This window comes from Neltuma alba, unplaced genomic scaffold (assembly GCF_004799145.2).
Source record: "Neltuma alba isolate B1F8T4 unplaced genomic scaffold, ASM479914v2 tig00007245_pilon, whole genome shotgun sequence".
Taxonomy (NCBI): Eukaryota; Viridiplantae; Streptophyta; class Magnoliopsida; order Fabales; family Fabaceae; genus Neltuma; species Neltuma alba.
In genome coordinates, this window is record NW_021634723.1 from 30,428 (window position 1) to 54,100 (window position 23,673).

The 23,673-nt window shown below is 33.2% G+C and overlaps 1 protein-coding gene across 3 annotated transcripts; it reads right to left on the reverse strand.

The window, feature by feature from the left end:
• Positions 1-7,296: 7,296 nt before the first annotated feature.
• On the reverse strand, positions 7,297-10,784 carry LOC114752127 (uncharacterized). 3 transcript variants are annotated; one of them, XM_028940849.1, is made up of 4 exons: positions 10,672-10,784; positions 9,728-9,967; positions 7,748-8,213; positions 7,297-7,535 (listed from the first exon to the last, which is right to left on the reverse strand). In XM_028940849.1, the coding sequence occupies exons 3-4, from the start codon at positions 8,033-8,035 to the stop codon at positions 7,392-7,394; spliced, it is 432 nt and encodes a 143-aa protein (XP_028796682.1). In that variant the 5' UTR covers positions 8,036-8,213; positions 9,728-9,967; positions 10,672-10,784; the 3' UTR covers positions 7,297-7,391. The 3 variants fall into 3 exon arrangements, with proteins under 3 accessions (XP_028796682.1, XP_028796681.1, XP_028796683.1); XM_028940848.1 differs by having other exon boundaries at positions 9,724-9,967; XM_028940850.1 differs by lacking the exon at positions 9,728-9,967.
• Positions 10,785-23,673: the final 12,889 nt, after the last annotated feature.

A 23,673-nucleotide genomic window follows, 5' to 3' on the forward strand; every position in this document is an offset into this window, starting at 1 on the left:
TATGCTTCTAATGTAAAGTCAAAACATTTACGGTGTCGCAGGATGACTTGTTAGAAGCTGCTATCTTGGTTGGTGGGTGCTTCTGTTAATTTGGCTTGTTTGATGTCCAGGTTGGGTGACACGATTTATCTGCCAAAAATCATGTAAACTGATACGGCAACATTCAAAATGCAGGGAGAAACAGTGGAAAATTTTCAAGTATATATAATACATAACTATGTTGTCTTGGAAATATCTATTGCAAGGAGCTGGTAAAAATTTGTTATAGTAGATTTATGGGTGGATCTAATTTAACGAGTGTTCGTTGAGTCGTATATTTTGTTGTGAGTTGAGTAAATGAAAACCAGTTAAAGTGAGCGGCTTAACTCGCTTGAGCGTATGACCCAAAGGGTAACCAAAAAAAAATCATTTAATTGAGTTTTTATTAGCAGTGTGTGATTCTTGCTGATTTTTCATGTGAGATTATGAGATTTGATTATTCTATGGACTATTTATAGATTTTTGTTCATGAAAACAATTCCTGATGGTGCCTGAAGAAGAACGAGGGACCTGATCATCAGCCTGTGTAGAACTTCCTGGAGGATGATCCTTAAAAATTAGGGTCGTCCATGATATTTGGGATCTATTTTTTTAAAAAAATTTAAAATTTAATTTGGTCCAGGTCAAGTTACTTATGTTAAGTTTTTCATTTAGTTTCACGTGTGTTTATAGTTAAATATTATTAAATGTTAATATTTTGGTAATAGGACACATGGTCATGTAAATGTTTTTCATAATTTAATTAAGGGTAAAGGCTATTTTTGCCCCGGAAGTTTCTACAAAGGAGCTCTGGCTGCCAGGAAGTTTTTTTAAGTGCAATGTAGCCTTGAAAGTTACAAAAAGGTAGCAATGTGGACCTATTTAGACGGAGACGTCATAGTCGTTCGCCACGTAGGAATTTTTGCCACGCAAGGTCAGAAATATGGTCCATAGTGGAATAATGGTCCATGTCATAAATGGCAGAGGAAATGTTTTAAGCCCCCTCGGAGTTGCACTGTATCCGTTAGGGCGAGTTTAAAATTCCCGTAGGCCAGTGGAGGAAATTGATGGAGGGTGTTAATGTGGTAAGGCACAGCATAGAAGACAGGAAATGGGAGATTCTTCTACATCATCGGTGAGTGGAGGGAGGCGTAGGGTTGCATTTTTGAGAGGACGAAGTCGAGATACTAAGAACAATAGACAAGCAAGGACTTGTCATTGCGGCATGGTGGCTCCTCTTCGGACATCGTGGACAGAGATGAACCCAGGCAGGAGGTTCTATGGGTGTCCAAATTATCAGCAAGTTTGCTTTTGTTGTTGTTGATGCTATGTTATAAGTTGTGTAAAAGTGATATATAATGTGCTGTTTACAATGAACAGGGAGGGGGCTGTGGATATTTTCACTGGCATGATGAGGAGATGGGAGAAAGGGCGACGAAGGTGATAAATGAGCTCATTGGGCATGTGGAAAGGCTTTATGAGAAAAATGGGAGATAAAGGAACGGAGATAATGAGACGAAAGCAATAGTTTGTGAGATGAAGAGAAATGAAAGGAGGCTGAAGGTTGTGATAGGTGCATTGGTGGCAACTTGGGTCTTCTTTATTATTAGCCATATATATAATTAAATGGTGGTGTGGGCGAGTTGAAGTTTTTTGTAATAGGAAAGTATTGTATGAAATGTTATTTGAATTAGTTGGAAATAGAAAAGTTCCGTATGATCCTTTTGGTGAATCAGTTATTGCTATGTTGCTGAACATTTGTGATATTTGTGATAGTAACAGGGGAAGGGGAAAATGACAGACCGATAACATTATATTGGTATCTGTGGTAAATAACAACTGGTACCTAATTAGATGCACAACTGAGAACAATAAATTGCCAAACATTGGCACACCATGGTGGTCGATGAAGTGGCCAAATAATAAATGAAAAAAGATGCATGATAATTGATAGTAATAGAACATTACATAAGTCGTCTTGGTTACAAAACATGAAATGGTAGTTAAGTCTGGAAATGACCCATACATTACAATCCACTTCAACATTAAATATCCAAACAAAACGAGCTACACATAAAAAAGATTGTCCTTTTGGGATAAGAGTCTGTATGAATACAGTTACAAAACCTTATTGCCTTATAAACCACTCTTTGACAGTAAACATCAAGGCATCTAATGTCGTCCTCTTCTAGCTGTTGCCTTCTTTTTTCTACTTAAGGCAATGAGGTTAGTGTCCTTCGTGGATACGAGTGTGGAAGTTGTGATGGTTGGTTGTCCTTGCCATATGAGACCTGGAGGAGTGAAAGGCATATGAGAAGGAGTTGATGTAGTTCCTCCATCCCCTTTATATTGAATTTTGCGAGACCTCTCCTATGTTGAAGTTTGACTCCTGGTGGTCCTGCGTATTTCCCTTTCGTTGGGTACAGGGAAGCGAGTCTCAACGTCTGCATGTTGCTCCATATACTCAGCAGCTGTGCCCTCATTAATGACAATCTCAGAAGGCATCCCGGGCTAACAACAATGCATTTGAAAACATTTAAAAATGAAGTTATAACTTGTGTAATTAAAGTGTCTAAGCATACAAGTATTACCCACATTGTACACTGTCCTTCCACTGTCCAAGTCAACTCTAAGTCCCATTCCACTCTCTGTCCTATTCTTATAAAATGCCCTTTCCCCACGTGGTCTTGAAGTAGCTTGAGACTCTTGAGTAGGAGCTTCACTCTGACTACTCCTCAACCTTTTTGGTCTTGGTGTTTTGAGACTAGATTGTGGTTTCTGTTATAATAAATATCAATGCAAAAAGTGTTAGATGGTTATGATAAAGTAATTAGCTAAAGAGTATTGTACTTACATCTGGACAAGTTACTCTATTATGGCCTTCTTTTTGACAAATGGTGCATTTGGCAGTAGATCCTCTCTTGCTCAATTTGTCAGGTGTAGGCAAAGGCAAATCTGGATTTTGCTGAGCACTTTGCTGTGCAGGTTGTCCTGGATTGTCGATTTTTCTTCTTCTTGCAGACTCTTCTGTCCTTATCCTCTTCTTTCTTAGTCTTCCTGGCATGTTGGACACTAGAGGTGGTTCCAACGACTGGAACCTATGAATACCCCAAAATGCCTTGCCCCTCACTGGTTGAAATTTTGTCCTATAACTAGCCAAATATGCATCCTTGTGATAGTATCATGAAATCAGAATTATTGGGTCCAATTTTGGATGATACAGTGCACAAAAGAGCATGCTAACAAGGGATACTAGTCAAGTCCCATGCTCTACACGTGCATTGTTTCCTATTGATGAACACAGTATGCCTATTGTCACCCTCATTTACCTCGTACCCATCATCACCATTAAAGGCAACCCTACAATGCACGGACAAGTTCCTATTCTCCTCAAACAAAGTAATAGACTTAGGGCTAAAATTTGCCTTCCACTTTTCTGCTAGCCTCTCAGACTCAGCCCACTTAGACATCATCTTTATCCAAATCCCATCTATCATCCTAATTATAGGCAAGTATACATTAAGACTCTCACTGCAATTGTTATCAACAATCCAGGACAAGCACCGAGTACTAAAAAATGCTCTTACCCACGTAGGAGGAGGGTAACTCATAACTGCCTGCGCTGCTTCTTTGCTCAAAGCTCCTAGTGCTCTCAAATTGTCATCAAATTGCTCCTCAAACGTGCTCCATGCGCATGCAAAGAAAGTTTTCTTCAACTGACCACCACGCCATCTCTTGCTCCAATTAGCATAAATGTGTCTTACACACAATCTATGCTCAGCTTCTGGTAATACATCCGACAAAGCTAAATGCAACCCCTACACCATTAGAAGACAATTTATGTTTTATATCATAATTGCAACAGTTGTATGCAAATGACAAATGTGATAAGAAAAAACCTTTTGCATATCAGACATATGGTCACACGCTCCCCATTGTTTAGATCCAATGACTTTTGTAACCACTGGAAAAACCATTTCCAATTTACAGTGTTTTCCTTCTGGGTGATTCCAAATGCTATGGGATACAAGCTATCAATAGCATCTAAGCCAGTCGCTATTAGTATTATACCATTGGCATTTCCCTTCAAAAAGGTCCCATCAACTTCTATAATTGGCCTACACCCTACCTTCCATCCAGTCTTAGCAGCATTAACAAACAAGACACCACGTCAGAATCTAATTACCACCATAGATTTAACAAAATTAAAAAGTCACCAACATAAAATTTAAAAAAAAAAAAAAAGTTACCTTTGAAGCATTAAAGCATATGTAGAGTCTACTGAACACCCTTTTTCCATTGTCTAATGCGTCTTTACTCAGTTCAAGAGAGACATCCGACCCAGGATTGGATGTTTTGAGCTCATGACAATAAGCTTGCAGGTTGTTGAACTCATCAATATAGCTTCCCTCCATCTGCCTCATAATTATTTTCTTTGCCTGTTTGCATTTATAAATGCTTACATGAAGCTTCAACTCATGCTCCATGTCTTTCTTCATGTCAGCAATCTTGTACTGTGGCCTCTCTTGGATCTTCCTCTTGAAATAGTTTGCCATCCACTTCACTGAAGCCCTAGGGTTCTTGAAAACCCTACCACATTTGTGTTCTAGGCAAAGGGTCCTCACTACTAGCCCTAGATTTGTCCCATCTTTTGATGCATATAGCACAAATGGACACCCATCCTCGCATAAAGCCTTTACCCTAAGCGGCTCACTTTTAGCTAGTCTCAACTTCACTCCAAGCTTAATGGCATAGTTATTTATTGCTCCTACCAACTCAGCTTTGTTTGCATATGTATTTCCAAGCATGAAAAATGGCCTATCTTCAGACCCAGTTGCTTCTTCATGGGCTCTCACTTCTACGAAAGGCCCATTAGTATCACTTGGGCCCACTTTATTAAACAAGTCCTCATCCTCAGAATCTTCATCATCATCATCTATGAGCAACTCATCATCTCTTGGGAAAAAATCTTCATCTTCACTATCATCCTCTTCAGTCTTATCACCTTCACTATCACCGTCTTCACTATCATCCTCTTCACTCTTATCACCCTTACTATCATCCTTTTCAGCTTCGTTATCACCCTCACTTATATCTTCCAACCCATCATTTTCTCCATTATCATGACATATTTGACTAACATCACACATATTGGGGTTACTACAAGGTTGCTCATGACTCTTTCCCTTTAACAAATCCCCAGTTCCTTCGTCTACTTCCTTCTGCTTCTCAATTCCTGACTCCACACCTTTACTCACCACTTCAACCCATTCATTTTGTCCATTGTCGTGACAGATTTCAATCCTATCATATATATCGGTGTTATTAGATGCGTTATGACCCCACTTTCCCTCAACCACATCCCCATATTGCTCTTGTATTTCCTTCCGTCTCTCAATCAATTCGGCTTTCAAGGTCTCTAAGAAGCATATTTTTTTATTCCAATCCATCTCATCCCCATTATCGGCATCATCCCCATCATCAGTGTGCCCACTTTCACCACCATCGTCTTCCTCAACACACTTTCCTTTCCCCTTATCTAGTTGGATTTCACCTTCCCTGTTGCCACCCTCTGTACACTTTTCTCTCGTCAACCCAGATGCTAAGATAGAAGCTGCAATCCAATCATGCCCCTCGCGTAGACGCTCTTTTGTCTCTCTCCACTCTTTCTTCCTGTTATTAAACTCACAGAACAAACTACCCAGATAACACCAATATTCGACACCAGATTTGGGACCAACATTGGCACCACCATCGGGACCACCCTTGGGACCACCATTCTCATTATCCGACACCATCACCACCTTAAACTTAAGATTAATTACCAGAAAACTACTAATTAACAAACAATGTAATGAACATAAAACAAAGGACTAATATGAACTTTCACCATCCGGATAAAAAAAGCTTCCAATCACACTTTTTTCATACCAACACTGAAATAGATTCCATTCTTACCTGTCTCTGAAAGAATCTCTACGCTCGTCTCCTCCTTTCCTTACCCTAACACCACTGAGACTTGTAGCCCTCTGATTTCACTCACACTTTAGACTTCGTCCAACCCTAGCACAGCAATTCCTTCTCCCTCGACAGCTAAAACTTCCAGACTCCTTTCGTCTTCCTCCCTTGAATTTTTGTCGTTTTTCCTTCTTCGTTTTTCACTACATTTTACACGTGTCGATCTTGCCTCCATATTTCCCATCCAACTAAATGCCACGTCGTTCGCAGGGATGGTCCTTCAGGCTACACGGTGTCACTTAACATAAAACATTAAGTTTCCGTCTAAATAGGTCCACATTGCTACCTTTTTGTAACTTCCAGGGCTACATTGCACTTAAAAAAACTTCCTAGCAGCCAGAGCTCCTTTGTGGAAACTTTCAGGGCAAAAATGACCTTTATCCCTATATATTGTTCCCTTTTATTTTTAGCTTAAAATTTAAATTCTAATGGCGGATATCTTAGGGCCTATGCTGCTATCTACGGATCAGAGCTGTGGAGGCCCTTTATCATTGGTTGTGTTCATGGTCAACTTGCTCAATCCCAAACAAAGGAAGAAAAATTTTATCTTCTAATTAAAAAAAAAAGTTATGCGATCAAATTTTAAATCTTTTGATATAAATGGTAAATTAAAGAAGTTAAACTAATTTTATACAGGTATAAAAGCCGTGAATGTTTTAAGCTATCCATTACCAGATTTTTCTAATACAATTATATATGCAAGATTTGTTTTTTCCTCCAAACTAATCTATAACTTCAAAAAATGTCATTAAAATTTAAAAATAATAATGCTATTTATTTACTTGAAAAAAAACTAAGAAAAACCATTCTTGAAGTACCTATAGTTTCCTTCAATTCTTAATTTGGTACTTGTAAATTTTTATCTTCATATTAAATCATTTTATTTTATTTTATTAGCACAATTAGTTTCTATACATGGTCTAATAATGCCAATAGATCGAAGTTATAGAGATTAATGGTATTAAAAGATTAAAATTAATTACAATTTGGTAATGACTCATCTAAACTCCAGTTATGCAATGGAATTTGGTACTATTTTAAAAATATATATAATAATGAGCTGCTTCTGAAAACAAGAGTGATGCAAAGAGTAAAGATGTATGGATTTCACTTTCAGGCCAGGAATAAAAAATATTTTTTCCTTTTGAGATCCACTTTTCTTAACCTCTGTTATTTCAAAGATACTTCACAAAATTCTAACTGCATATGATCTAAATTTGACTTGATTAATTTCTAACCCCAAAAGCCAGATGAACATGCATTGAAAATATATACCTATAACATAGATACTTGATAATCTCAAAGAGCACAGCTTTTAGTAGAATGTAAGCTAGAATTTAACCACAAAATAAAAGCTAATCAAATACAAAACATTGTTCATGAGAAGGCCAATGAATCCCTTCCCTTGAGCAAGGCAAAGGAGCAGGTTTGGCTATGAAGGTTGGATATTGCTGCCCAGGCATCATTACTGACAAATCTGATGCATAAGATGCTGAAACCTGTCACAAACATCAGTTATTAAAAAAAGAAAAAAAATTTAGGCACATTTTTTTTTTTTTTAAATATTTGCTACTCAGTTTCAAATTAGCTTGGATTTCTTCAAACTACAAATGAACCAGCCATGATATGAAAGGTTCAAGTCCAAACAGCATCATAGATTGAACAAAGAGATGATGGAATTTCAGAAGTGAAATGCCATGAAGAAACTTACAGTTTGTCTATTTCCGCTTTTCCCGGTTGTTCCTGATTCCAGGGAATCCAGCAAAGACTCTGGTGAAGAGTACTGTGAAGTTGGTTTGAACAGATGTTCAAATATGGCCATTATGAGGAACATTGAGATCAAAATGGCGGTGGCAACAAAACCAAAAGAAATGGCATTCATAGATGTCCCAAAACTTCTCCATGGAGCTTCCTTGTCAACCATTGCTTGTGGTGGACCTGGCTCTGAAGTTGTGTAAATGTTCCATGGCTTTGATCTTTCAGAATTAAAATCGTTCATGGTCAAGCTCTAAGGAAGATTCCCCACTTTTCTTCGGAACCGTTTGATCCAGTTTCTGATTTTGTACAGCCAGCTAAAGATTTAGTGTCTGCAGATAACTGTAAACATGATAAATCTGATCTAGCTACGGCTCCAGTTGTTCACAAGCTCATCTTTCAATTGAAGAGTTGTTCAACCCCTGAAATAAATGATAGCTAAAAGATTAGTTATTTCAGACGCAGAGTCCATAAAAAAACACTGTATTCTGAAGATATCATGAAGAAGACGATGAGTGTTGAAAGTTGAAGCAAAATGAACCTCGGAATCACCAAGGAAATGGTAACTTCCCAGGTGGATGAATCATAATGTGGTCCATGGCCAAAAAACCACATCAAGGTAAAAAGAAGCATCATGATAGAATATTTTCTAGGATTTCTACTTTCGGGAAATCTTATATTTTTTTCCTACGCTTTATCATGAAAGCTCTACTCTGAAGTACCAAAAATCAGTAGGTTTCAAGAAAATCATTCCCTCAGGGTAGAGAAACTACAACATGTGATCTAATCTACGGTTTTAAGCCATATATAACATGTTTTCATATCACATTTCGAAAATGTAGTTTAAACTGCAAAATGTAGCATTTAATCACTGCATCATTACCCATCTACAAGGTGACCAGAGTCAAAAGGGTGGAGAAATCAAAGCCACATATGCTAACTTCACAGATCATAAAACATGAATTGCAAAAGAAGTCATCTGCACTCCATCAATCCAAGTGAAGTAACCATTCTTGGTGGAAAATATGAGGAGTTCAAAGACATAATTGACTGCCAAAAGTACTTGCTTCAATCCAATCTCTGCAAGTACATTTATGCTTAAATGATGATAAATCCCCAGAACAGAAAATTCAAGATAGAGAAAGAGGGTTGATAATTCCAGAAATGCTGTAGAACAAGAAATTGAAATGCTAATGAGATGGAATGGAATGATAATGCAAATGATACAAATGACGGTTATCCTTCTTGACTTCTTGTTATGGTTTGATAAAAATGATACAACTCACAAGACAACAAACTGACCTTAGTGTTCTTCTTTGCGATAATGAATGATTTGGATCAACAAGTAGGCCGGTTTTCCAGTTTCTTATTAACAGCTATCTTCAAAGCAAAGAACACCACACTTCTCTCTAAACGTCACACAAATATGATGCTCACCCCCAGCTAACTTTATACCCAATAGAAAATGTGAAGACAAAGTTATATGATAATCCTATTGGTACGCTTTTCTATTTATGTTTCCATGTCGATGATCCTGATGCCTAACTTATTGAATACTATACCTTGTCTGAAGAAGCAAACTTAAAGAAATAAAAAGAATGGGCCTTGCTGTCTGGAGAGCCAGAACAAGAATTTCCAACAAGGTGCTTTTAAAAGTAGTCGTATTTTAAAGCTGGATTTCATCAAGGTTGTTCTTGGTTCTTCTTAATCCAACCCTTTAAGTCACATGAGTAGTGGCCCTCGGTGGGGACAAGTGCAAGCTATAATTTCCAACCACTCCTATTAGAAATGACAACATTCCTTAGACAAATATGAATCTAATAAGTATTTTGCATCTAAAGGCAACAGTTCTCATTACACGCTATGATGATTTTTATGATTAAAATAAATACACCGAACAAGAGAGAAGTAGATAGATGGATAGGTAGATACCCACGAGTTGGAAACTCAAAGACATGAGGCTCTTCTCTCTTGATGACATTGAGATCTAAAGCTCTTTTTGATGGCACTAATGCTTGATTGATCCCCCTTAAATTCCAATATAACCTTCAAATGTAATCATGAAATATGGTTGCACTATCTTGCACAATCTCATAAAAATCTTCACTGATTGAAAGAAATGAAAAGGAGGTGGAAAAGGCTGCCGTAATATATATGTAAATACTAACTCATACATCTACAAAAAGAGAAAAGAAGGACAAATTATAGTAATGATTATAATAAATAATTAGAGGAAAGTGATAGTGAGTGTGAAAGATGGACTTGTTACAGCTAAGCAGGAGCAGGAGAGCCATGATTCAACAGAGGAAAGGGGAAATGGGTCTATGAGAGGGAAAAAGGAACAAAGCTAGTAAAGAGGTGATTTAGACCACTTTCAAGGCTCATGTTTGGTCCAAAAAACACATGCTGAAAGGGCAAAAAATTCATAGCTTTTGTCAGAAATGCAAGAGCCAATAGGTATTGTGATTTGCAGAGTTTTCATGTGAAACAAAATGCTCAAGGTCACCTTGCCAGCAACATCCCCTCCAAGAGTATTGATGCACACACATTATGATCAATCCAGCCTCATTATATATTCTTAACAACCAAAAACCCCAGGTAATTCAGAAAAAGAATGAAGCAATTATTACCATAAACATGATTAATACACGAGAGACAGAGAGAGAGAGAGAGTGAGAGTGAGAGTGAGAGTGAGAGATTGCCACAAATTCTGATGCATTGAGTGAACATGTTTTGTCAACGAGGCAATCACATCGTTTGAGTGACATGAAAGCTCATCTAAAACAATGTTCCCCGGAAAAGGAGGGGGGGAACCCTAAAACTATGATATAAATATAAAGAAGGGTTTGGGGAAAATGTTGGTGAGAACATCATATTCACCTTAGCAATTGAGAAATCAGTTGGGTTTTGCTGTGAGAAGAAGCATCAATATAATCACAGAGGCAGTGGAAGATGAAGAAGGAGAAAATTTTACTGGGTTCTTATTACTCTTGAAAAGAATGAATTCCTGAGGGCAATTGAGAGAGAGAGAATTACACACAGTGACTGAAAAAGATGAATGTGCCTTCCTGTTCGCCATTTGCATGCAAGACATTTTTTTAAGAAAAAGGACACACACGCAGAGAGAGAGAGAGAGAGTGGTCCCATGACAAGAAAGCGCACTACAAGAAAAATGGGAAGAGAAAATGATACTGGAGAAACATGTATTGCTGTGCATTACTCTACCTTTGCCTTTTCTTTTCAACACAAGTCTCGGCCTTGAGCAACGATGACTTGACTTTTCCCATTAACAATTTCTGCATAATCCAAACATTAACGGTTAAATTGGTTGCAATCATTTCATATTTTTGTTAAGCACAATGTTATAAATCATGAATTTTGTGAAATTAGACTGTGGGACTCCCAGTAAGAAAATAATAATCATGCCAATCTCAAGTCAAAGGATCATAATGCCATATTTCAATGTTTGGGCAATCACTATGAGGCTGAGCCAAAAATTTCACTTGAATAAAGCACTTAAATTTAAAAAAATTAGATGAAAGAAAAATACTCCTCCAGTACTTAATATAAGACCCATTTAACTAATTTGATTAGATTAAGAAAGTTAGGTAAGTTAGTTAATTATAAGAAATATGACACATTTTTTCTAAAATACCATAATCATTTTTTTTAATACCTCATTTTCCTTTTCTACTTGATTATGGTTGAAGGAGTATCCATAGGGGTAATTTAGAGAAAATTGATAAATATGAGAAATGGATCTTATATTTAGGACCAAAACCAACTCACCAATTGGGTCCTATATTAAGGACCGAAGGAGTACTACTCTTTCCGATCCTAAATATAAGACCCATTTTAAAGTGTAAATTACACTACAAAATGAGTCTTCTATTTGAAACCGGAGGAGTATCATACACCAAAATATCATGTTAGATTGGCTAAGTTTTTTCTTTAAATAGAAGAATTTGAAGTATTAACCTTTATTGATACTCTCATCCCATCTTCACCCCTAACCTCAGGTGATAAATTGGTTAAGTTTTAGATAAATCATTTTTTACCCTCTACATATAATAAATAAGCGAATTATGCAATCATTCTTATCATCAAAACTCACGCTCATTTCGAGGCAAAATTAAAATACGGTCATCTTTCAAAAAAAAAAAATTAAAGCATGCTTTACATTAATCTTTATTCTTTTTTTATTTTTGGTTGGATACATTAATCTTTAATCTGATAAAAAATGATTTATGATTATACATATAATATTAATATGTTTTTTCTTCTTTGCTGAAAGCTATACAATATAAAACAAATCTAAATATCCTTTACCTCTTTGAATTGTTTCTGTCACAGAAATCTTACCTTTTGTTTCATTCACGAAAATAAATTAGAAAGGAAATGTCTGGTCCACATTTGGAAAGCCGGTTTCATCTCTAAAAAGCATTTTGTTTAGGCTTTGAATATATATATATATATATATATATGTTGCATCTGAGAGTCACGTTCCATGTCTGCCTTTTTATCTTCTCACTTGGTTCAGTCATGATGAAGCCTCAACTACTAAACCCCTTCCTTGTCATGTGCGTAAATTCTTATTTTATTTCATATAAAATTTAAATAAAATAAAATTTTCCAATAATTTATAGAAAATATTATTTCCTATAATTAATATAAGAGCTTGTTTGACTTTTATTTTAGTTCTAAATATAAGACCTCAATTTATTTTGCGTCTTATATTTATCTATTTTTTTCTAAAATAGTTCTCATAACAATGATAGTTATAGTCAATATACTTTATTAGTAAAAATATTTTAAGAAAGACAACATCTATTTATTATAAATAACTAACTTAACTAGTATTTTTAATCTACTCAAATTAGTCAATTAGCTCTTATAATAAAAATCAGGATGGTATTTTTTATTATTATTACATTTTTTTTAATGAAAGCAATGATAAGAAATAACGGATTCTTCGCATTTGGGAACTAGGGAGCTCAGCAAGGGAAGTAACAAATTATAAGGAAAAAAATGTAATTGGTAATGTTTCTATATTTATATATTTGTACTTCTTTTTTTTAAAGGTCCAGGTCCCAAATAAAAATATCTCTTTTTAATTTATTAGTTCTATATATTTTTATTGCTTCTTTGCTAGATATAAATCCTTACTTTTCACGTTATAAAGTTGTTTGGATTTGATCAACTGGGTTGCTTGATAGGGAAAATAAAAAATAAATAAAATCATGTAATTGTTAGTCTTTCTAAATTTACACAATTTTAAAACTACTTTGTCTTCCCTATAAGCATTGCAAAGCACCAATTCTATGTGTAGAGTAATTTTTTTGGGGGGAAATTAATTGATGTTTATATTAATAGACTAGATTTGTGCATGGTTTGATGAATATAAAAAGTAATTCTCTCAACACATTTTTCCACTAATAACAAAATGTTGAACTTATGGGAAAGTTTGTGAATGAATTAGTGTTAATAGTAATATTGGGCCAATCCAATTCAATGGGCCACGTATTTTGGGCCGGAAATGGGCCTCGTAACTCGGCAAATTGACTAACGGATTGGGCTGAGGAATTTATCAGGCCCGAGCGTAGAACGAATGTCTCAAATTACAGATCCTTCATTTCGCTTTATTTAGCCCAACAGAAAATATTTGTACTTAAAAACTCAACATGAGTTCATTATATATATTTTTCGACACCATGGCTTATGGGATTCAACTATTCATGATATAAAATTTATTAAGTTAACATCATTATATCTTAATTTCATATGTTTTTCAAATTTTAAACATGTCAAAATGATTTATTTTCTATTCCATTGTTGTTGACAATTAGGATGCTATGCTAAGAGGGTGGAGTGTATAAATACTTCAAGTTTGAAAAAAAGACTGAATGTTGACTCAAATAATTTTTCAAAAAAATATGCTCCTCTTTGTCTTAATATAGGATCTAATTATTAGGTTAATTTTTATCCTAAATATAAGATCTATTTCTCATATTTATCTATTTTTTCTAAATTACCTTACGGATACTCCCTCAATCATAATTAAGTAGAACAGGGAAGAGGAAGATATTAAGAAAGATGATTATGGTATTTTAGAAAAGAAAATATGTCATATTTCTTATAATTAACTAACTTACCTAACTTTATTAATCAAATTAAATTAGTTAAATAGGTTTTATATTAAGGAGCGAATGAGTATAAAAAATTTGATACAATAATAATAATCAGAATCAACAATTACAAGTTAGAATCATCTCAAGAGCACCGCCTAACTTGATGAAATCATAATTAAAGCCCTCGATAACTGGAGAATTATTTACTCTGAGACAGCAATGTTATTTTTATATTTTGTGAGACTCCATTCTATTTAGATTTTCTTCCATGGGACCACACAATAATATTTTCAAAAATTTAAAAATGGAAGGAGAAGGAAGACAACCATGATGTAAAGAGAAGGCAGATGGTAACTCCTGATTCCAAGATCTCAACTGTGGCCTAGGAATGTGAATGTGGGACAGAGGCTTGAGGTATATACATTTGACAAGAGGCTTGACAACAAATTGGCGTTTGATCAACGCCGCATCAGGTATGTGTGCACTTCTCTGCAACTTCTTCATATTTGCGTTCAACAAACCCCTTCTTGAGAGGTGTTTGGCAACCTCCAAACCATGATTTCAGAAGTACTTTTTCGTAAAACGAGACAAACTCCTCTATATATTTACTTCGTAAACCGTAAAAACACTTTTGAAACCAAAGTTTGGTTTCTATCCAAACACCCCTTTGGTCTTTCCTGTGCATGGTGAGCACTAGATCTATTCACGTGCATCCGGAGATGTCTTGAAACTTGTGCATACTTACTTGTTAGATCAGTCTTACCTTGACTTTGCACGCTGAGATACTCACTCTGTAAGCTATAGAGTGCATTGTGTAGTCGAACTTTTGCACATGACTAGCCGTACCTAAGCAAAACTAATTGATACTTGCTGTTTCTTTTGCTGAGTTGTTAACTGCATTTTTGACACACTTACTGGGCATGTATGACTCTGATTGGACGTATTGATTACTCTTAGGCTTTAATTAAAGCATGCATCTTGTCTTCCTTTGTTGAGCGATGGATTGGTCTTTGAATAACGATAGCTTCTACTCTTATCCTTCTATGCCCACCAATAATTTTCCAAATCACAGGATCCTTTCCCTGCAGCTCAAACAACCAAGAAGCCTCTTCTATTCTGGGGCTCACCATGACATCTAGTATTTAAAAAATCCATCTGATCGGCTTCTTTAAGCGTCTAACTCTAGGAAAGCACTAACTTGTAATTCAAGAACCAAGAACCACCAGCTTCCGTGGCATGTTGAGCCACTTTCTAGCTTTATCCATCAATAACTAATTTGTGACCTTGTACCGGAAATGGGTTTCTGGGTTTTGGAAGGTACTTCCATGTCTTTTTGAGTTTTGATGATTGATGATGAACCTACTTGGGTGTGTCTCTCCTTTTTTTTTCTTTCCAAAGTATAGGTATCCTTCTATTGGAGGCAATCCTATTCGAGGCACTGTCGGGTACTAAATGTGGGTACCTCTTCCAACGGAGATTCGAATCTTAGTTCACCACGTTGTAAGAGACTAGCACTTTCCGTTAAACTCAACTCCGTTGGTTTGTCTCTCCTTAAATAACAACCACAAATTCATCACCTTCGTGTGTTCAATGGGCCTCATCACCAGGCATTTCCATTGAGAAATTGGGCTGAAGAATTTATCGGACCGAACGATAGGATCAATGTCTTAAATCGCAAATCTCCTAAAAGAAAATATTAGGACTCAACTTTGGCAAGGGAAAAAACAATATATTAGTACTTGAGTTCATTCAATATATAATTTTCTACTATGGTATTCACACACACACACACACACACACACACACATATCTCTTAAATTTATTTTTTTAAAAATTTTAAAAGATGTCAACATGATTTATTTCAAATTACATTGCTATTCAGAATTAGGATGCTATGCTCACGGGGCGTAGTGTGCAAGCATTTCAAGTTGAAAAAATGAATTGAAAATTAAATAAGGTTTTTAAAAATATTATAAGAAAAATATTTATAATAATCATAATCTTAATCAACAATTATAAGTTAGAATCATCTCAACAGCAGCTAATTCGATGAGATCATACTTAAATCCTATGATAACTCAAAAATTATTTCTTTGGGATGGCAGTGTTATTAGTTTTAGATTTCATGAGACTAAATTCTATTTCGATTTTTTTTTCATGACCCCACAATAATATTTTCTACAATTTATAAGAAAATTAAAAAAGAATAAAAACACTAAAAAACAAGCTATGAGATCTTTTTTATTTTAGTTGGCAGCACAACTTTTTTAAAGCTCAAGTGTCATCATCAATCTATGATTTAATTCACAAAAAGGATACTACAGAGACAAATAATTTGAAACGACTGCAATACAAATTTCATTTGACAATGCATAAACTTTGTTTAAAGCAAGTGTTATCCATTGATCAGTCAAATCCAAAAACAAAAAAACATCTTTCAGAGGCAATAATAATAATTTCAATGATATGGCTCATGTGTGTGTGTGTGTGTTTTAAAAAGGAGCCTTCTAGAACTATTCATTTTCACGATCAAAACTTCAACTCTACTCTAAATTGTGATCAAGATTGTGATTAAGTAGGATGAGACAATAATTATACGGATTAGAAATTCAAAGGCAATCGTCATATTGATAATCATAATAATAATGGGTGGCAGTGGGCCCTATTTTTTGGGCCCAATCTTCTTCAAGGCCCACTTGAGATTTTGATTTTTAAAAAGCTATGATCCAAACCGTTGGCTTCAGTTTATATATATATATATATATGTGTGTGTGTGTATTAATAACCAAAAAAGGTTGGGTTTAGAAGAAAGAGCTAGTCCTAATAACGTGACGAACCAATATTTAAATCTTTTCTGGGAGAGATACCCAATTTAAATCAGATGTTGTTGCAGAGAAATGAATCATAGTGGAGTTGAATACAAACACACATATTAATTAGGCACGTGCATTATAGAGCCAACCATAAAGCTTCGTAGATATCATTCTTTGAATCCAAATATATACTCAATGCCCACCTATTTATGTTACCAAATAATTACTCAATGCTAAGGTAAAATCATATTATCTTTTATCCTTAATATAAAACCAAGTTAACTAATTTCAAGAGATTAAGAAAGCTACTAAATAACTTTAAAGTATTTATATTTATTATTTTTCTCCCAACTAATTTGCCTCACTCATAAATCAATATATAATATGATAATATGCATAAGTATTTTAATTAGAAAGATCATATAGTATGTGTTATAAATAATTAAGTAATTTAGTAACTTTCTTAATCTTCCTAAGTTAGTGAATTAAGTCTTATAGCTTTCTAAGTTAGTCAATTAGATCTTATTAAAAAAAAGGAAGTAGAAGAAAAGAGCTGAGTCATTGTACGTCTGATATGAATATTTGTTCAGTCCAATGGAGTTGTTACAACTCAAGTGTCTTAAGTTGTGAAGCTCGAGTTGAAGAGTCATGTTATTCGATCTAAGCTGCCTTGTACTAGTATTGTGTTCAAATCTTTTTCCACTTTCAGCTTTTTCTTTAATGTACATTACTTTTCTTTACCGATATTTGATCGTTTTATTTTTAAAAAGCTAAATTTTAAACAGTTCATCAATTCAAACATTGTTGCACACCAATTTCTATACACTTGTGTAATTTAATAATTCACACATTTCTATATTCTATTTACACCGATTGAATTTGGGTCTGTGTGTGTTGTGTGTAAGAATAATAATGGAGTATAAAATGATGAATAAATTAAAAGAATGATGGATGAGTGAGAATATTATATATAAGGACTAAGGAGAGAGAAGGACAGGGTATGGACAAAGGGATTTGAAAATGACTTGGACTTCCACCAAAATGACTCATCATATATATATATATATATATATATATATATATAAAGAAAAATGGCCAAATAAATGAAGGTACAATAATTTAATTATTTTAGGGTATTATATGTGTAATGTAGTGAGACATAGATGGCTAGGAATCATATTCAAAGAGATCATAGGGATGGATGCTTCATAGGTATCCCATTTTATTCCCTTTTGTTCCCTTCTTTGTCTCCTTCATTTGTGGGAGCTTCTTGCCCTTTTTATTCCACCATGTGATCACCATCCATCACCTTCTCAATTGTTAATACTCCTCCGATCCTTAATGTAAGACTTATTTAACTAATTTGATTAGATTAAGAAAGTTAGGTAAGTTGGTTAATTATAAGAAATGTGATATGTTTTTCCTAAAACACCGTAATTATCTTTTTTAATACCACATCTCCCTCTTTTATTTGATTATGATTGAGGGAGTATCCATAAGGGTAATTTTGAAAAATTGATAAATATAAAAATAGGTCTTATGTTTAAGACAAAACCAACTCAATAATTAGGTCTTATATTAAGAACTGGAGAAGTATATTAGTATAATTTAATGATAATCGTTTGAAAGCATATGATTTTCTTTTAACTCAGATCATGAATAAAACGTACTTAAAGCATAATATATGATTCTTTGTTAAAATATAATTTAATGAAAGTATTTGTTTCTTATGAACAAGTATGGATATATATATATATATATATATGATTTATTTCGAAGTTAGAAAGAGACTTTGATGAAAAAAATAATGCTATTTATTTGAAAGATTAAAAGTTTTGGTTATATTGTTTTTAAAGCTTATTTGAAACTATAGTTCTCTTGGAAAATAATAGTAATTTGCTTTCAAATGTTAGACTTAGAGTAACTGTATTTCTTTTTCTTCTTTTTTTTAGTGAAAGTAATTATAATTTTAAAGTGCATAGCGTAATATAATTTCTATTGAGTTTACATTCTTATGCATAATCCTGTTCTCATTTAAATAACAGCATTCTTCTGTAATCATGGGGAATAAACTTTTGACCTGGATATATATTCTTTTGTGATTAAGACTGACGTTGACGGATCAATAGATTCAGAGTCAAAGTTAATTTTGTTATTATCTCTTAATAAAGCTTTATTTAGAAACTAATAATCATATAATCATTAATTAAAATGAAAATAAATCCGTTTTAAGTATTTCAAACTCTTAATTACCATATGAGGTGTAGGCTTTAGTTTTCTTATCCATTTATTCAATATGTTTAATAGACCTGACATGTATAATTAATATTTTAAATATTGTAAGGCTAAAAGTAATTAATCAAAATTCAAACACTTTATAATCAATTTCAATTGTCCACTGTTGGTAACTTGATATAAATATATATATTTATGATTATCATGCAAAGCTAAATATTTCCAGAATCCCTTTACATAAATTTTTTTTAATGCAAATAATTAGGCAGAGTTTTAATATCGTTACAAAATTATTTATATTATCAGACAGTGCATCATCGATCAGTCAACCAGACAAAGAAATAAATTAAGAAAAAGATTTCAAACGAGGACAAGAATTTTTTAGATTAAGTGACATTTTTTAAAAAAAAAACTAATCAATTTGAATAATGCACACTTTAGAATTAATTAATCGCAAAGCATTAATCAAATAGCTTAGTGGCTGGTTTCTGAGATAGATTTTGCGAAAGCATGAAATCTAGCAAAAAAGAGAACAATATAATAGTAAATCCCCCCAACACACACAAATACAAATCTTCTTAGAAAATAACAAACTTGGATTATTGGAAGCATTGTGTGTGTGTGTATATAAGGAATTTATTATTATTATTATTGTTTTTGAAATCAAATTTAAAAGGCTTTGCAAGATAATGTTTGGTGGTTGCATGTGGTGAGAGAAGGTTTTGGGATTGAAATGCAATATTAATGGGAATGTTTGTCTTTATATTAAGCTTTTAGAGGGTTTGTGGAGTTGTGCTTTTGAGACAATAATGCAATTCTTTATTATATTTATTTCAGAATTTTTTGGACTTAAAAATTTACCATGCATGCAGCGTATCTTATTTCATTAAAAAAAAAATACGTCAGAATGCCATTTATCGATATACATTCTTTTATTATTTAGTTATTATGGAGAAAGTGGTGGCTATTTCATTAATATTTTTAATTAAAAATTGAGCAATCCACCATCCTGTCTTTATGTGTATTATTACTACTACTATTATTATTATGTGTCGTCAAATCATTAAGAAGCTGACTTAGGTTTTTTTCCCCAAGCCGTGATATATAAACTTTAAAAGGAAAAGCACCGAATTAGTGAGAATATGAATGTACCGAAATTCTTTTCTGTTTTAATTTGATGTGGAGTTCTGATTTTCTGTAAAGTGCCAAGCTCTATTTCTAAAACGTTAACAAGGCAGTTAATAATATATACTTTCCTTAAAAAAAAAAGAAGAAGAGAGATTTGATTTGTAAAAATAGATGAAATACTTTTTATGAATTTTTTTTAAATGTACGTCAATGTAGAGCTGATTATAAGTTTGAAAGCTAAAATGATACTACCTCCGGTCCTAATTATAAGAACCAGTTGATTAATTTGAGGAGATTAAGGAAGTAAGTTGAGTTAGTTATTTGTCCTAAATAGATGTTGTCTTTCCTAAAATATCCTTGCTAATCAAGTATATTGACTAGAACTATTATTGTTAGAAGGGCTACTTTGGAAAAAAATATGTAAATATAAGAGACAAAGTGGATTGTGATCTTATATTTAGGATCAAAATAAAAGTCAAACAGGGTCTTATATTAAGGATCAGAGGTAGTATTAAGTTTAGTTCAGTATAATAATGCACGTCACTATTTGCTTAATTAGCGAAATATAGGTACTTCGTAATGCATATCTTACAAAAGTAAATTTAATCTTGTATGAAAATAATTTCTCAAATGGATATTATGCATTTGTATACTAGTGCTTTTTTTTCTCCCAAATTTTCAAAAATCACATTGGATTGGACTAATCTGAATTCAAATTAAGGGTGTGTTTGGATAGAATCCAAACCATGGTTTCAGAAGTGCTTTTACGGATTACGAAGTAAATATGTGGAGGAGATTATCTCGTTTTGCGGAAAAGTGCTTCTGAAACCACGGTTTGGGGATACCCAAACAGGCCCTAAGTCTCAAATAGAAGATAGTTCTTTTAAAAACATTTTATGTGTTTATATAGATTGAAACTCAAAATCTTATTTTTAAGTGATCACAATTATACTTTCGATCTTAAATATAAAAACTAGTTTGGAGTTTAAATTATACTACAAACTATTTATTATATTTAAAACCGAAGGTAGTAGTTATACGCTCTTTCATTGGGGTCATCACTCTTCAATAGTCATATACTTATATGCTTACTTTTCCCTTGATTTTAATTATGTGCTAACAATTAATAAAAATGAAGAGGGCCAAAAAAAAAAAAAGTAGGAAAAAAATCCTAAAATTAAAAGTGTGATTCTTATGTTTGATTTGCTTTAAGCTGAAAAACAAAGGGTGCATGTACTTTGTTCCCATTCTCCCTTTATTCACATCTTCACATTTTCCTCTTTTTTTAATTTTTGGCCCCTTCCTTCTTTCTTTTTTTCCTTTTTGCCCCACCTTTCCTCTTTCTCTGTGTGTACGTGTTTTCATACTTTTGATGGATCACAGTGCAGCGACCATCCTCTCCACCTTCCTCATCCCATACCTTTCCGTTTATATTCACTGACTTACATATACAAATGTGTGTGTGTATTACACATATATATTAATTTAAAACTAATATAAATTTTATCTTTAAAAGAAGTTATGATGTTTATTCAAAATGGTCTCTCTAAATGATGACATATATATTTTTATAAAAACTATGATTTTAAAAATATTGACAAGAATACGAGTTTTGAACCAACAAAGGTTAGCGTGAGTAGTAGGGGCTCTTATCATTTAAACAAATGTCTGAGAGCTTAGATTTTAACTATTATATATACATATACACATATGTACTACTTTCGGTTCAGCTAGTTTGACTTTTATTTTGGTCCTAAATAGAAAACTCCAATCCGCTTTATTTATTATATTTATCTATTTTTTCCTAAGGTAGTCATTGTAATAATGTTAGTTTTAGCTAATTAGCAAGGATATTTTAGAAAAAGTAATACTTATTTATTACAAATAACTAATTTAATTAGTTTTCTTAATCTATTCAAATTAGTCAATCAGCTCTCACATTAAGGACTGAAGGGAGTAGTAAACTATTTGGAAATTATTATTCTTTCACTTTCAATACTTCTAAAATTAATTTAATTTAAAACTCTATATAAAATACAAAACTCAAAATCTAATTAGTTGAGAAGTGAGACGATAGAATGTTATAGATGATTTTCCCTAAATATGTGTATATATACTTTCTATGTGCAAACATTAATGGTGATAAGTATGATTTATGAGTCTTGTGTTTCAAAGTGCGGGCCCTAAGGAATGTGACTAAATTAAACTTAAGCAAAATTTTGGTACAAGTGACATGAAGGACATAGGTACCATCCTTTAGTTAAAATTAAGGAATAAGTTTGATGAAAAATATTATATTTAATTTCTATTATTATTCAATAATCATAATAATAATTATTTTTGGGAGTGTGTGGGGGTGGATTCCAGAGAAGGTAGTCAAAGGGGAAATGATGAAGCGACCATCCCAACGTTGATCTCTTTAGTTTACAACGCGACATCCATTATGATGTCTCCAACTCTTCCTGTTGCCATTCCTATTTATTTATATTATTTTTTATTATTTTGACCCCTTTTATTTGTCATTTCAGCCTTCTCTTCCTTTCTCCCTTTTTTAAGGTTTTCTCTTCTTCCATACCCCCACTTTGATTTTCTGTTTCCCAAATTTTTTGCAATTATTTATTTGTTTGTTTGTTTATCAATTGTCATTGGATGGTGTAGCAAAAAAATTGGCCCTAATAATTACTCCCTTCTATTTTTATTATAGGTTTTAAATAATTAATTTATGTATAATAAAAAATTAGTTAAAATAATAAATATAAAAAATATATTTTTATTTTCAAATATATCCTTATAATAAATGAGAAAAATAATGAAAATTAATGTATGAAAAATATAGTGAGAAAAAGTGTGACAAATGAAGAAAAATAAATAATTGATGACAAAATTGAAAAATATATTAAATGTTGAGATAAACTCAAACTAAAATTTATAAAATAAATCATATTCTTCCCAAAATCTGAATATTTTTTTTGCTAAAGTATAAATATCTTTTTATTGGAGGTAATCCTATTCGAGACACTGTCGGGCACTAAATGTGGACACCTCTCCTAGTTGGCATTTGAATCTTGATTCGTCACGTTGTGAGGAACTAGTCCCTTCTACTAAACCTAATCCTGTTGGTAAAATCTGAATAGTTTATAAATAGGAAGAGTATGAGATATTGAAATTAATGCTTATGTCCTTCACACCCTCTGCATAGCCCTAAAATGTTTGGGATAATATATACTTAGTAGTTAATCTAATTCACTTGTATTTGTTAGGCCAAAAAAAGTTACTTGTATTTGACATATCAAGTTTGATTATATTTGCAAAATATCATATTAGGCACCACTAGCTCCCTTGAGATTTTGACTTTTTAAATCCCTAAATTAGAATATTGTAATTTTTAATTTCTTTTATTTCATTTTCCTATTTTTTTAATGTTGTAGTTCACTATTTTCAGTAGTTTTTTTATAATAGCAAATTTGTTGACACTCAAAATGGTACAAGCACATGCATACTGTATCATCACAAGCACAGAATGTGAGAGTGGATATCGATCTCTCCGCGGATGAAGCACTTTGTCCTGCATTGATTGG

Excerpts from the sequence above, each read along its gene's own strand:
- LOC114752127 (XM_028940850.1), bottom strand. The coding sequence starts at position 8,035 with ATGAACGATTTTAATTCTGAAAGATCAAAGCCATGGAACATTTACACA. Across the intron at positions 7,536-7,747 it reads AAAGCGGAAATAGACAAACT|GTTTCAGCATCTTATGCATC; the intron begins GTAAGTTTCTTC and ends TGTTTGTGACAG.